The sequence below is a fragment of the Chiloscyllium plagiosum genome, unplaced genomic scaffold (genome assembly GCF_037043375.1).
Source record: "Chiloscyllium plagiosum isolate Xiang-an unplaced genomic scaffold, Cpla_swu_hap1 HiC_scaffold_22, whole genome shotgun sequence".
Taxonomy (NCBI): domain Eukaryota; kingdom Metazoa; phylum Chordata; class Chondrichthyes; order Orectolobiformes; family Hemiscylliidae; genus Chiloscyllium; species Chiloscyllium plagiosum.
Genome location: NW_028270160.1, coordinates 7484040 through 7498575, shown reverse-complemented (window position 1 = coordinate 7498575; position 14536 = coordinate 7484040). Strand labels below are relative to the sequence as shown.

Sequence of the window (14536 nt, the reverse complement as noted above, 5' to 3'; positions counted from 1 at the left end):
AATTCTTCGTGTAAACTCTCTCCTTCTGACTCTTACTATCATTCAGCTATGCCACAGATCTGTATCTGCTCCATCCTGTTTCTTAGACTTCCCATTAAACCCATCTGGATAACTAATGCTCTTTTGGAAAGGAAATTACTGTTCTTGCCCACATGTGACTCCAGATGCACAGACTCTTGCCTAATTAGGGATGGATAGCTAAACCAAGCCTTGCCAATGACACCCACGTCCTATGAATAAAGATTAAGGAAAGAAATCTTCACAAAACTCCCCATAATTAACAACAACTTGCATTTGTACAGTGCCTTTATTGACAAGGTAATGAGGAGGAATGTCTTCCCTCAGACTGTTGTGAATCTTTGGAATGATCTACCCGAAGAATACTGGAGAGTCTCTTATCGAACATATTCGTGGATAAGGTGATTGAATTCTAACAGGAGAGTAGGGTTGAGGCCAAGGTCAGATCAGCCACCATTGTGTTAATTGGTGGAGTAGTCTCCAGGGATGATAAGGCTTACTCTTGCTGCTCCATCTTAGGTGCATAAAATGTCCCAAGGTCATTTTGCAGGACCATTAAATAAAATGTCAGTGACTCACATGAGGAGGGGTGAAGACTGGTGAAGAAATATTTAGTTGAATAGCTGTGACTTAGAGAGCCAGAAAAGCAGAGACAGTGAAAAGTAGCTGAAGGAAATGAGTCCAATGCTCCCAAGTCCAAAGCAGAACTCGAGAAGCCCAGATCTGTTTGCGAACGGTGGGACTACAGGAGCTGACAGAGATAGGGGAGGGTTGTGGCCACACAGGGATTTGGAAATGAGAATGAGACTTATGAATTTGTTTTACCGGGAGCCAAGTCAGTGAGCACAGGGACAAAGGAGGAACAGTCAGTTAGGTGACAGAGGATGCCCCAGGTAGACAGAGGAAGTGCTTCAGGGATACCCTCCAGGCCTCAGTGTGGAAGTGCAGCATTCCCACAGACACCTGGGAATCACTGGCCCATGACCATCCAAAGTGGGGGAGGAGCATCCAGGAAGGCATGGAGCACCTGGAGACTCGGCATTGGGAAAAAGCGGGAGCCAGTGGGGAAAACAGGGAAAGGAATGTGCTGCCACACCCACAACCCACCCACCCCCTTCCCGTGACCACCACCTGCCAGAGCCTGGGATAGCTCCATCAGTCATACAGCCACCTACGGACTCACCCTGAGAGTGGGATAGAGTCACCCTAGTCTGTGAGGGTCTGCCAATGATGGAGGAACAGAATTTGGTGCAAGTTAGGAGAGGGCCACCGGCAATAATGTACATTGTATCCAATAGTGACTCCCTCACTCGAATCTCTCCTTCAGTTCTTTACTGTCTCCACTCCTCCCTCTTAACACACCATTTCTTCACTTTCCTTTTTAATTCCTCCAGCTCTTTCCCCTCCCCTTGTATCCACCTTCCTGCCTTGTTTTTCTCTGGCCCCGCCTGGTTACCTCAGCGGACGTAGCAGCCTGTGCTGGCCCACTGTGTCTAGTGAATGTGGGTGTAGCAGGAGAGTGAGCCCAGAGCAGACAGAGGACAGCTGACCACTGCACTCACAAGCTCAGTGACTGCATGTCACAACTAACCACCCCCTCAGCCACTGTCGGCTATCAGGTAAGCAGCTCTTTTCCAGCACCCTCTGTCTCTCAATCCTCCTTTCCTGAATAATATCTTTTCTTCCTCTCGATTCTAACTTTAGAAAACTTCCGTTTCAAATCCCTAAAATGTGGGCAGTGTTTCTCTGAGTCAGTTTTAGGGTAATTACAGTTTAGACAAGTCCAAAAAGAAGTTCTATAAAGGTATCAAAATGAACTGTCGGTTAACTCCCGTGTTATTTGGCTGCCTTCTTATTCACCTTCAGAAACATCAAAGGATTCTTCATGTTAAACATTTTAGTTTGTTTTAATTTTTAAAATAAAAACTGCATTTAAAAGAAAGCTTTAAAGTTTCAAGCCAGTCCCATTCTTTATCCTGTCGATAAACTTCAATGAAACACTGGCCCTGCCAACCCCCATCAATCATTTGGAATTCCGTGTTCAGGTAACCTTACCCTCTGAAGTGCATCCAGGTAAGTCATTGTTTGAAGGGGGTGTGATTATTCTGAATCACTGTTGCATGTACGTTTCTGTTAATTCATATTTTCACAGGGCATGGGAGAAATCTTTAATAGTTGAATCCTATAATTATGCAGGCCCCTCTCTAAACCTGTTGGGCACCTATTGCTAAAGGAATAGAGTACAAAAGAAGTGTTGCTACAGCTGTACAAGGCATTAGTGAGACCACACCTAGAAATTTGTGTACCGTTTTAGTCCCCTTACTTGAGGAGAGATGTAGATGCATTGGAGGCAGTTCAGAGGAGGTTCACTAGAATGATTCCAGAAATTAGATTTGTTCTATTTGGAGAGATTGAGCAGTTTAGGCCGATACTCTCTGGAGTTTAGAAGAATGAGATTAAATCTAATTGAGGTCTATAACTTGCTAAAAGGGCTGACAAAGTAGACGTAGAGAGAATATTTTCTCATGTGGAACATTCTAGAGCGAGAGGTCTAACCGTTAGGATAAGGGGGAGCAGATTTAAAACAGAAAAGAGGAAGAATTGCATCTCTCAAAGGACTGTGAATCTATGGAATTCACTAACACAGAGTGCAGTGGATGCTGGGACATTGAGTAAATTTAAATGATAGACAGGTTAAAGGGTAAGAAAATAGAGTCATAGAGTCATAGAGATGTACAGCATGGAAACAGACCCTTCGGTCCAACTCGTCCATGCCAACTAGATAGCCCAATCCAATCTAGTCCCACTTGCCAGCACCTGGTCCATATCCCTCCAAACCCTTCCTATTCATATACCCATCCAAATGCCTCTTAAATGTTGCAATTGTACCAGCCTCCACCACTTCCTCTGGCAGCTCATTCCATACACGTACCACCCTCTGAGTGAAAAAGTTACCCCTTAGGTCTTTTTTATATCTTTCCCCTCTCACCCTAAACCTATGCCCTCTAGTTCTGGACTTTCCCCACCCCAGTGAAAAGACTTTGTCTATTTATCCTATCCATGCCCCTCATAATTCTGTAAACCTCTATAAGGTCACCCCTCAGCCTCTGACGCTCCAGGGAAAACAGCCCCAGCCTGTTCACCCTCTCCCTCTAGCTCAGATCCTCCAACCCTGGCAACATCCTTGTAAATCTTTTCTGAACCCTTTCAAGTTTCACAACATCTTTGTGATAGGAAGGAGACCAGAATTGCACGTAATATTCCAACAGTGGCCTAACCAATATCCTGTACAGCCTCAACATGACCTCCCAACTCCTGTACTCAGTAATAGAGTGAGATTTAAAAAAGACGTGGGCAGTTTTTTTACACAGAGCATGGTTTGCATGTGGAATGAACTTCTGGAGGAAGTGATGAATGTGGGTACAATTACAATGTTTAAAAGACATTTGGATAAGGTTTGGAGGAAAAACGGCCAAGAGCAAGCAGGTGGGGCTAGTTGAGTTTGAGATTATGTTTGGCGTGGACTGGTTGGACCGAAGGACCTGTTTCTGTGCTGTATGACTCTATACCTCTATGAGATGAGAGATTGCCATGATTTTATTAAATAGTAGTGCAGGCACGAGGGGCTGAATGGCCGATGCCTGCTCCTAGTTCTGATGTTCTTTATATACATATAGTCGGGCAATCACCTCTATACAATACCAGCTAGGGCTCCACCAGGACGAGACTAGTGTAGTGGCAGTATGACTGGACTAGCACAGGTTAAAGGCATGAATTTGAATCCTAAATGCTAGTCCTTGCGGCTCCCATTAGTAATTTGCTCTCATCATATCAAACAGCAGCAACACTGACATTATATCTTCTGGATGCCACTTTATAGAATCCTCAGTCTTTTTGCAACTTTGAATATTCTTTCCACTGGTTGATACATCAAATGTTTAGCATATATTTTAGTCTCCACATTTTAAATCCCAAATCAATGGAAAACATAATCTGGAATTAGAAGGCAGCTTCAGTAGTATTGCATGATGCTATCATCGTAACAATGATTATGCATTGATTATTGTCAAAGTGCAATTAGGTCCCTCTCTAGAAAGAAATTTGTCCCCACCTTGTCTTTTTTAATTCATTCACAGGATGTGAGTGTCACTGGCTGGGATCTTGCTGTGTAGATGTCAGTTGCAATGTTTCCTCCTTTACTGTAGTGACTACATTTTAAATGTAACCAATTCACAGTTGGATTCTTCAGGGATGTCGTGAGGTTGTAGAATGTACTATATAAATACAAAATTTACCTTTTTCCCTTTAATTCATTCTCAACAAGCCCAGCAATTATCATCCATCCCATCTGCCCAAGGAAAAATTATCTTCTTGAACTGCTACAGTCCCTATGGTGGGTGTACATTGACAGTTTGGCTTGGGAGGGTTGTCACGAATTTGACCCGGTAACTGTGAAGGAATGGAGCTGTGTTTCCAAGTCAGGATGGTGAGTGGCTGGGAGGGGAACTTGCAGGGGGGGTTAGTGTTCTCATGTATCTGCTGCCCTTGTCCTTCGAGATGGAAGCCACCACAGGTCTGGAAGACTTAAGGGGTCTTAATGTTTCCTCTGAAAGGCAGTGCAAGACTCATTCAATGCTGTCAGCCCAGATTATAGGAAGTTAGGAGCGGGATAAGGCCATTCGGCCCTTTGAATCCATTTCACCATTGAACAACATCATAGCCGATCTGATTGTGTTCTCAACTCCATTTTTCTGTACGTCCCTCCTTTACCCTTGATACCTTTATCTAGTAAAAAGTCTACCTATCAGATATATCCAGGAGTGGGGCATGAACCTCCATTTGTTTTGATGATGTGAGTGCCCCTAATAGCAAAGACAGTTAACGTCGTTTGTTTTTACATTTGTAAATGTGTTAAGTATGCACATCAATGTAATCATTTCAGCCTCCAATAAATCCTTGTGAGCACCACAAACTGTTCTCTCTCGGACAAGATTGAGTGTAAGATTGCTTCTCATCCATTTGCAAGGAAACCCTGTGCCTGCTGTTTTAATACAGCAAGGCTAATGGGTTCTATATGCACTAAACTAATTCTCAGGCAAATATTACAAACTTAAGCTCACCCAAAACTCTGCTGCATACATCTGAATTTAGAGAAAGTTCTGATTTCATATAACCCCTCCCGATCCCTGAATCACAGAAACATAGAAAATAGAAACAGGAGTAGACCACTCAGCCCTTGGAGTCTGTTCCATGCTTCAATAGTATCATCCAACTCAGTACCCTGTTTCCCCTGTTCTCTCCACACCATTTGATCCACTAGATCTAACTCCTTCTTGAGGACATTCAATGTTTTGACCTCAACTGCATTGTGTGGCAGAGAATTCCACTGGGTCCCCACTCTCTGGGTGAAGACATTTCTCCTCGTCTCAGTCCGAAATGGTCTGCATTGATTCCCGATCAGGCAAAGTCTTGATTTTTAAAAGTCTCTTCCTTGCTGTCAAATCCCTCCGTGCCCTTAAGACCCCTATCTCCGTAACCTCCCCCAACCCCATACTCCCTGAGGTCTCTGCACCCCTCCAAGTCTGCTCTGTTCTAATTCCGCCCCCAATGTTCATTGCCCCACCACTGGTGCTTGGGCCCCGAGTTACTTTGGTCCTAATGTCTGGAATTCCTTCCCTACATGTCTCCCCCTCTCGACCTCACTCTCCTCCTTTAAGACACTCCTCAGAATCTACCTCTTTGACCAGAATTTTGTGTCAGTTGACAGCCTTTGGTCCTGTTCCTTGCCTTGCACTGTCCTGGGAAGCACGTTTGTACGTTTCTTTACCCTGTGGGCTGCTGCATAAATGAAAGTCGCTTGAGGAAAATTGAGGGGGCAATAGAATTTTGTGTTTTCCTATCTCCACAGCTCCACGGAATGGCGGGATAGAAGGAATCTCAACGGCACGGAGGTCGCAGAACTTGGAGTAGCGAGCCGGGGCAGTGGCAGAGACCCTGGCACATCATGTACCCAACTGTCTTTGGACCCTTCATACCCAGGAGATTCGTGAGCCCCCCTGAGACTCTGTCGCTGCCCCCCATTCAGATGCACAACTTTTCCAGCCGGCCCCTTACCATAGTCATGGCAGATGTGGACAGCTTCCAGGAAGGAGCAGGGAAATGTATAGAGTATCACCACTTCTACGGGGCTCCCTATTTCTATCCGTACTGGTATATGCCCCCTGCCAATCTGGCAGGATATACGTACCCACCATACTATCCGTACAATGGATACTACCCTCAGCAGACCCCACTCAGCTCAGCCGGTTGGCCTGAAGGCTCTGTGCTGAAGGGGGAGCTGCACTGGGGTAAGATGGACCGTGTTTTTGGACCGGTAAGGGAACTGCCCGACTTTGTCCAGGACGAGCTGCGCAGAGTCTACGGCACCTACCCCAAAACGATTGTCACCATCACCTACCAGAACGGGGAATACCTGGTGAAAGGCGACCCCAAAGTGGGCGAGCAGAAATACAAGGTGGAAAAGAAAGTTATCAGGCGACCGCCCACTCCCAGCGATGAGGAGGATGACTCGGTGAGCGAGGCTGTGGAGAAACACAAAAGGAAGTCGAAACGCTAGAGGCACTGTTTTCAGATGATTTGTAAAGCAATGGACGTTGTTAGTAAGAGAAATGAAAGCAGGCGGTGCTAGAGAAACTCAGCAGGTCTGGCAGCAGCTGTAGAGAGAGGAATGGATTCAGTTCCAATATGAACCATTCTCAGGAACCATGAGGTTTGATTGCGTGTAAAGTCCCAAGCCGATACAGCATTACAGCACAGTGAATACAGTGAGGGTATAATGGGGTGATTGAGGTATGTGGGTGTGCCTGAGATCCCTCTGTTGGTTTATGGCTACACTGCCTGTTGTACACACACTCCAAAGCAACCATGTCTGCAATCCCTCTCTCAAAAAGCTGTCAGTTTTTAAAATATAATTTATATATTAAATCCATATTAATCTTCAAGTTAGAGATACTCGATTGAACCCAGTTTTTCATATCGAAGGTCATATAGTGATAGTAACACTCGCTGTCACTTCCTTCCACAGAAGGTGTTGTAACCTCTTTTTTTAAAAAAGGAAACATTACAGGAGTGTCTAAAACCTTATAAGGTTGGGAATACTCAGCAAATCAAGTAACGTTGGTATAGGGAGGTGCAGAACCTTTGTTTCTGATTGAAACCACCATTTTCTATTTGTATTTCCAACATCTGCAGTATTTCTTTTTTGATCTCTCATTTTCAATGGTTCTGTCACTTGATGATGCTTTAACCTTTCAAACAAAACAAAGCTGTATTAACTGCTCTTTCCCTTTCTGTTAAGCAATCTCGAGGGGCTGAATGGCTGCTTCCTGCTCTATATTTCTATTTACTGACTCATTTTCAGACTTCAGGTCTGTATGTAGATGCTTCCTATTGTTACAGCTCACTAAATCTATCTATAAATGTGAACGTTTTTATTAAAATTGTTCATTTTTACCAATCTGTCTAATTCTGGTTAAAACAATATGCGCATACGCTTTCCATTAACAAGAAAATAACAATTCATTGTACTCAAACTGTTTTTAACAAATGGTTGAAAAAAGACAAATGAACAATGCTAATTTAAACCTCTTTTACTTAAACTCTACCCCTTTCTTAAAATCCCCACAACATAGAAACATAAAGAGATGAAATATTATGGGGGGGAGAGGGTGAGGAAAAAGTCAGTGAGGTGCAGATCAGGCACCACTCCAGATCACAGATGTCGAAGAGTTGTTTTTTTTTTATTCCATCTGCTTCTTTGCTAATGACACGAAGTTGTGGATACATCAATTCAGAGTGTCATTAATTAGTTGCAGATTCACCCTTCTGATGCCCCGATGAAGGTGTTTTTTTTTGTAATCCTCTTTGCCTTTTAATGAAGAAATTTGCAGCGAGTGGTTTACAGGAAAAGGGAGAGTGAGAACAGCTACCAGGAGATTTTCTGTCACTTCCTATCAAGGAGGAAGAGAATGAGGTTTAGCTGCTTTCTTGCTGCAGATTAGAAGCGTCTGTTGGTTGGGCACCCTGGTAAGGCTATGGTCACCTGCCTAGCCGCTCACCAATAATTTGTTAATCTGCTGAGCTCTCCTGAACCCACACAACTAGATGATTGAAAGGCCAATAAAAAAAACTGTCTCTGAGCAGAATTAATCTGAACACTCACTCACTCCCTCTCTCTCTCATATACACACACATACACACCTGAAGTGTGTAGAATTCTCCCATCCCTGCTTAAATAAGGCAACGTTTTCTATGCAACACACAATGAACTCCACTAACCTGTGATGTGTGCTCAAAACACATGTATGCTAAAACACTGTAATTCCATTCTCATGCAATCCTGTGTTTTAAGAAAATTACTTAAAAGAAGCACCATTTAAACTAATGGGGTCGGAATTGCATTATATCCAATACATGCTTTAAGCAATCATGGTTTAGAAGCAATATCCCCAATTTGTCAATCATTTATAACAAATTCGCAATAATGACATGCGCATTATAGCAGAACAGCCTGTATTAGAAATGATGAGTCTGCAGAGTTGATACAAAAGTTGAGCTGCTGCTGAAGAGGACAACATGTCATTCAGAGTGAAAACATTGCTCAGGAAAAGTGACCCCATCTTTTCTTGTCCCGGTTCCCTTTCGAATTATTGTGGATATGAGACAAGCCTGGAATTCTTCCATAAACAATGGGAAAACTGTGCAACAGCCACACACTCATTGAGCTAACCGTAACAAGTACAAATATTTTTATCACTGCAGGATCATCACCATGAGTGGAAATGAACTTTAGTAAACATTGGTGCAGCTCAATGATCACACTTTGTTTCACAGTAAACTTACCCTCAAAGCAGCTCCTTTCAAAATTGTAGGCCCAAGCAAACCTGGGAATAAAATAATTCCTTTGGATGATTGCGATCAAGATAATTTGGACATTTTTCAAAGATACAATTACAATGCGGTCATTATTTTCACATTAGAACATAGAACATAGAAAAGTACAGCACAGAACAGGTCCTTTGACCCACGATGTTGTGCCGAGGCTTAATCCTAATGTAAAATATAATAACTTAACCTACGGACCCCTCAACTCACTGCTATCCATGTGCATGTCCAGCAGTGGCTTAAATGTCCCCAATGACTCTGCTTCCACCACCACAGCTGGCAACGCATTCCATGCATTCACAATTCTCTGCGTAAAGAACCTACCTCTGACGTCTCCTCTATACCTTTCTCCTAATATCTTAAAAATTTGTACACTTCATTGGGGAAAATGCAGTGTCAGAACGGGAAACCTAAGCAATTCGCTCCTCTCCCTGAATAAATTTTGGAACCTCATGCGTAATTATTTCTGTGGGGCTCTCTCCCAGCACAGCGACAGGAGGTTGTAAAGAGGCAATAAGTTATTCTCCCCCGTGTTCTTCCTATTTGTATCTTGCACCTGATGAAGATTTTGCTCCATAACATTGTCCCCTTAATTTAAACTTTGAAAAGAAGCTAGAATTTTAACTTTTATAGCCTCCTTCACAGTCTCAGGCAAGGCACTTTACACCAACAAAGTAATTTTACAACGTAGTCACTGTTGTGATGCCAGGAAACGTGGTCGCCAATTTACACACAGCAAGCTCCCACAAACAGCGATGTGGTAATGAGTAGGTAATTTGTTTAGACCATAAATCATAGGAGTAGGCCATTCAGCCCCAAGCACCTGTCCACCTTTAAATAGGATCATGGCTGACATTGCTCATACTTTGCTCCCCCTTCCCTGGAACCCTTGATTCTCCGAATCTATCTTCCTCAGCCTTAAATATACACAAGGACTCTGCTCCCTCAGCTACCTGAGGCAAGGAGCTCCAAACACTCACAACCCTTTGAGAGAAGACATTTTTCCTCATCTGAGTCTGAAATTAGCTCCTTTATTCTGAGTTTGTACCCTCTGATCCCAGACCCTCCCATTGGGGGAAACAGCCTCTAGGAATTTGTCATACCCTTAAAGAATCCAATATGTTTCAACGACATCACCTCTTGTTCTTCAAAACTCCAGGGAGTAGAGTCCCAACCTGTTTAATCTTTGCTTATAAGACAATCCCTCCACCACAGGGATCATCCTAGTGAACCTGTTCTGAAGTATCTCCAATGAAATGATATTTTTCCTGAAATAAGGGAAACAAACCAGCTCACAGTATTCTAGGTGAGGTGACACCAGCACCCCGTACATTTGCAGTAAGACTTAGAGTCATAGAGTCGTAGAGATGTACAGCATGGAAACAGACCCTTCGGTCCAACCCGTCCATTCCGACCAGATATCCCAACCCAATCTAGTCCTGCCAGCACCCGGCTTACATCCCTCCAAATCCTTCCTATTCATATACCCATCCAAATGCCTCTTAACTTTTGCAATTGTACCAGCCTCCACCACTTCCTCTGGCAGCTCATTCCAAACAAGTACCACCCTCTGTGTGGAAAAGTTGCCCCGTAGGTCTCTTTTATATCTTTCCCCTCTCACCCTAAACCTATGCCCTCTAGTTCTGGACTCCCCGACCCCAGGGAAAAGACTTTGTCTATTTACCCTATCCATGCCCCTCATAATTTTGTAAATCTCTATAAGGTCACCCCTCAGCCTCCAACACTCCAGGGAAAACAGCCCCAGCCTGTTCAGCATCTCCCTGTAGCTCAAATCCTCCAACCCTGGCAACATCCTTGAAAATCTTTTCTGAACCCTTTCAAGTTTCACAACATCTTTCCGATAGGAAGGAGACCAAAATTGCACACAATATTCCAAAAGTGGCCGAACCTTATATTCCAGACTCCTTGTTTCTGTTATAGGCAAAAGTGAGGACTGCAAATTCTCCTTGTTCTGTTATGCTGGTCGAGGGAGAGATATTGACCCCCTCCTCTGATTTATCTCTCCACCCTGCAGGCACTCTGCCACTATTCCTGATGAAGGGCTTTTGCCCGAAACGTCAATTTTCCTGCTCCTCGGATGCTGCCTGAACTGCTGTTCTTTTCCAGCACCGCTCTAATCTAGAATCTGGTTTCCAGCATCTGCAGTCCCTGTTTTTACCTAGAGATATTGACCAGGCCAGCAGGGATATTACCCCTAATCTTCTTCAGAATTGCGCCAAAGAACCTTTAACGTCCACCTGAGGAGGCCACTGGTGCCTCAGTTTGTCTCATCCAGAAAGGCAGCACCTCAGACAGTGCAGCTTTCCAGAGATTTTGTCCTTGACCGATAGCGAAACTGTGGGTCCATTTGTCTGGGACTTGACTCCCCAGTTTTCACTTCAGTGGGTGAATGCTGGCTACTGAATCACAGTTCACCACCAATGTTGTCAGGCTTGCTTTCCTGCATTTGCTGTCATTATTTCCTATTTCCTACACTCAGTGAGGTGTCAGCTTTTGGGATTAATATTGCTGGTTTAACAATCAAGGCACCAGTCCTCCAGAAGATGTTGGCTGCTCTTTGCAATGCCATCACAGTGTTGCAAAGACGAGTGGGGGATTTTGACAGAGATTTATAGCTCAGAAGCAGGCCATTTGCTCCATTGTCTGTGCTAGCCCTCTGAGGGAGCAATTCAAGTGTGTCCTCTGACCTTGACTGAACCTGACCCCATCACATTCAGAAAGTAGTCACTCACAGCATTAAAAGGTTTTTCCTCATTGATTAATACGTCCAAATAAATCTGTTGGACCATGACCCAATTCTGATGAAGGGCTTATGCGCAAAACATCGATTCTCCTGCTCCCCAGATGCTGCCTGACCTGCTGTGCTTTTCCAGCACCATACACTCTCGACTCTGATCTCCAGCATCTGCAGTCCTCACTTTCTGCTATAACCTGGTGTTGTGTGATTTTTATTCTTTCCTCATATTGTCATTCGTCTTTTTCCCAATGACTTTTCTTTTCACTTGTGGGATGTGGGCGTCGTTGGCTGGGCCCAGCGTTTATTGCGCTGTCACTAGTTGCCCCTTGAGAAGGTGGGGGTGAGCTGCCTTCTTGAACCACTGCAGTCCGTGTGCTGTGGGTTGACCCACAATGCCCTCAGGGAGGGAATTCCAGGATTTTGGCCCAGTGACAGTGAAGGAACGGTGACATATTTCCAAGTTAGGATGGTGAGTGGCTTGGAGGGGAACCTGCAGGGGGCGGTGTTCTCAAGAATCTGCTGCCCTTGTCCTTCTAGATGGAAGTGGACGTAGGTTCGGAAGGTGCTGTCTGAGGATCTTTGGTGAGTCTCTGCATTGGTTGTTGTAGCTAGCACACACTGCTGCTACTGAGCGTCGGTGGTGGAGGGAGTAGGAATCTGTAAAACCTGAAATGCATGTCCCCGCTTGTCCATTTTTCCACCAATGGGAACATCTGTTCTGTCCGAACACCTCGTTATTTTGAATACATTGATCAAATCTCCTTTCAACCAACTCTTTTCCAAGGAACATGGTCCCAACATTTTCAATGTATCTACGGGACTGAAGTCCTGACCAACATTTATCACCTGATGAACATCACAAAAACAAAATACTGTATCTGATCGTGATCACATTGCTGTTTGCGGGAGGGAGATTTGCCCAAAATCGATTCTTGTGTTTTCCACACGGAATCATACTATCCTATCCAATTGTACAGTATAGAAGGTGGCCATTCAACCCATTGTATGTGTGCTGGTTCCTGAAAGAGTTGTCCAGCTCGTCCCGATCTCCTTAGCTCTCTAAACTCTTCAGTTTCAGCAGTGACAACACTTAGAATCATAGAGATGTACAGTACAGAAACACACCCTTCGGTCACACTCATCCATCCCGACCAGATATCCCAACCCAATCTAGTCCCATTTGCCAGCATTTGGCCCATATCCCTTTCCTGTTCACATACCCATGTAGATGCCTTGTGAATGTTGTAATTCTATCATTTCCTCTGGCAGTTCATTCCACACACGTACCACCCTCTGCATGAAAACGTTGTTGCTTCGATCTCTTTTAAATCTTTCCCCACTCACCCTAAACCTATGCTCTCTAGCTTTGGACTCCTTTATCCTGGGAAAAAGACCTTGACTATTCTCCCTATCCATGCCCCTCATGATTTTATAAACCTCTAAAAGGCCATCCCCTCATCCACCAACTCTCCAGGGAAGCACCTAATTGACCGAAATTATTCGGTTGGTGCTGAACTTTAATTCTTTCAATGGAAAGGCTTTATAGAAAGATTTAAAAAAGACATAAGCAACTCTTTTACACAGATGGTGGTTTGCGTGTGGAATGTCGGTATAATTACAACATTTAAAAGGCATTTGGATGAATTCATAAATAGGAAACGTTTGGAGGGATATGGTTCAGGAGCAGGACTAGTTTAGTTTGGGATTATGTTCGGCATGGACTGGTTAGACCAAAGGGTCTGTTTCCATGTTGTATGACTCTATGACGCACAAGGGTGGGGAGTGAAGTGATTATAATCAGCACCTCAGTGTAACAGCAGCACCCTCTGGTGGCAGATACAGGTCCTGCTACTTCAGATTAAACTCACCAGCAGAGGGCAGCAATGTGGCCTCAAGCAGTTTGTCCAGAAGCAACTTTTAAATCATTTTACTCATTACAATGCAGTATAAAATTAATACCCTGAAACATGAAATCACAGGATTTCTGCACAACCCCAGACAAATGAATGAAGCACATCAGGACAGATGCATAAGGACATAAAAAATTGATTGCAGCTGCATAAATTTTTTTTCAAAATCGATAGAGATTGAAGTTAAGCGCGGATGTTCACTCAGAATGTTTGATGAATTCTCCTCTGGAGAGTTTCCTTCCCCAGACTCTGTATAGCTTGAAATAAAAGAAACAGAGAACATTGGAGAAACTCAGCAGGTCTGGCAGCATCTGTGAAGAGAGCAGCAGTTAATGTTTTTGTTACAATATGACACCTCCATTTCCTACCGAAGATCAATATCAGGGTAGATCCACTGATTGCTGTTGCTTCATACAATTGATGTTTTCAAATTCAAATGAGGACTGAGTGCTAGCACTAGATTGAAAGTCCAAACCTTTCATATAGTTTCCAGTTGGCAATCAGCTACAATCTCCTGTTTAAATCTATAGGTGCTAACCTTAAGCATGGTTAAAAATCACACAACAACAGGTTATAGTCCAACAGGTTTAATTGGAAGCACTAGCTTTCGGAGTGACGCTCCTTCATCAACCACCTGATTGTGTGGAGTTTGTACATTCTCCCTGTGTCAGCGTGGGGGTGCTCTGGTTTCTTCCCATAATCCAGAGTTGCACAGGTTAGGGTGGATTGGCCATGGGGAAGTGCCCAGGGATGAATGGGTTAGCCATAGGTGACAGGGATAGGATGGAGGGTTTCCAGGATGCTCTTCAGAGTGTTGGTGCAGACTTAATGGGCCAAATGGCCTCTTTCCACAATGTAGGGATTCTACTCTATGACACTGAAGGAAGAACAATAGAATTGCTACAAG

At 44.0% G+C, this 14536-nt stretch overlaps 1 protein-coding gene across 1 annotated transcript; it reads left to right on the top strand.

The window, feature by feature from the left end:
* The first annotated feature begins 1497 nt into the window (after positions 1-1497).
* Positions 1498-14241, top strand: LOC122560986 (uncharacterized). Its single transcript, XM_043712229.2, has 2 exons — positions 1498-1637; positions 5927-14241. Exon 2 carries the CDS (start codon positions 6023-6025, stop codon positions 6632-6634), a length of 612 nt encoding a protein of 203 aa, XP_043568164.1. The 5' UTR covers positions 1498-1637; positions 5927-6022; the 3' UTR covers positions 6635-14241.
* Positions 14242-14536: the final 295 nt, after the last annotated feature.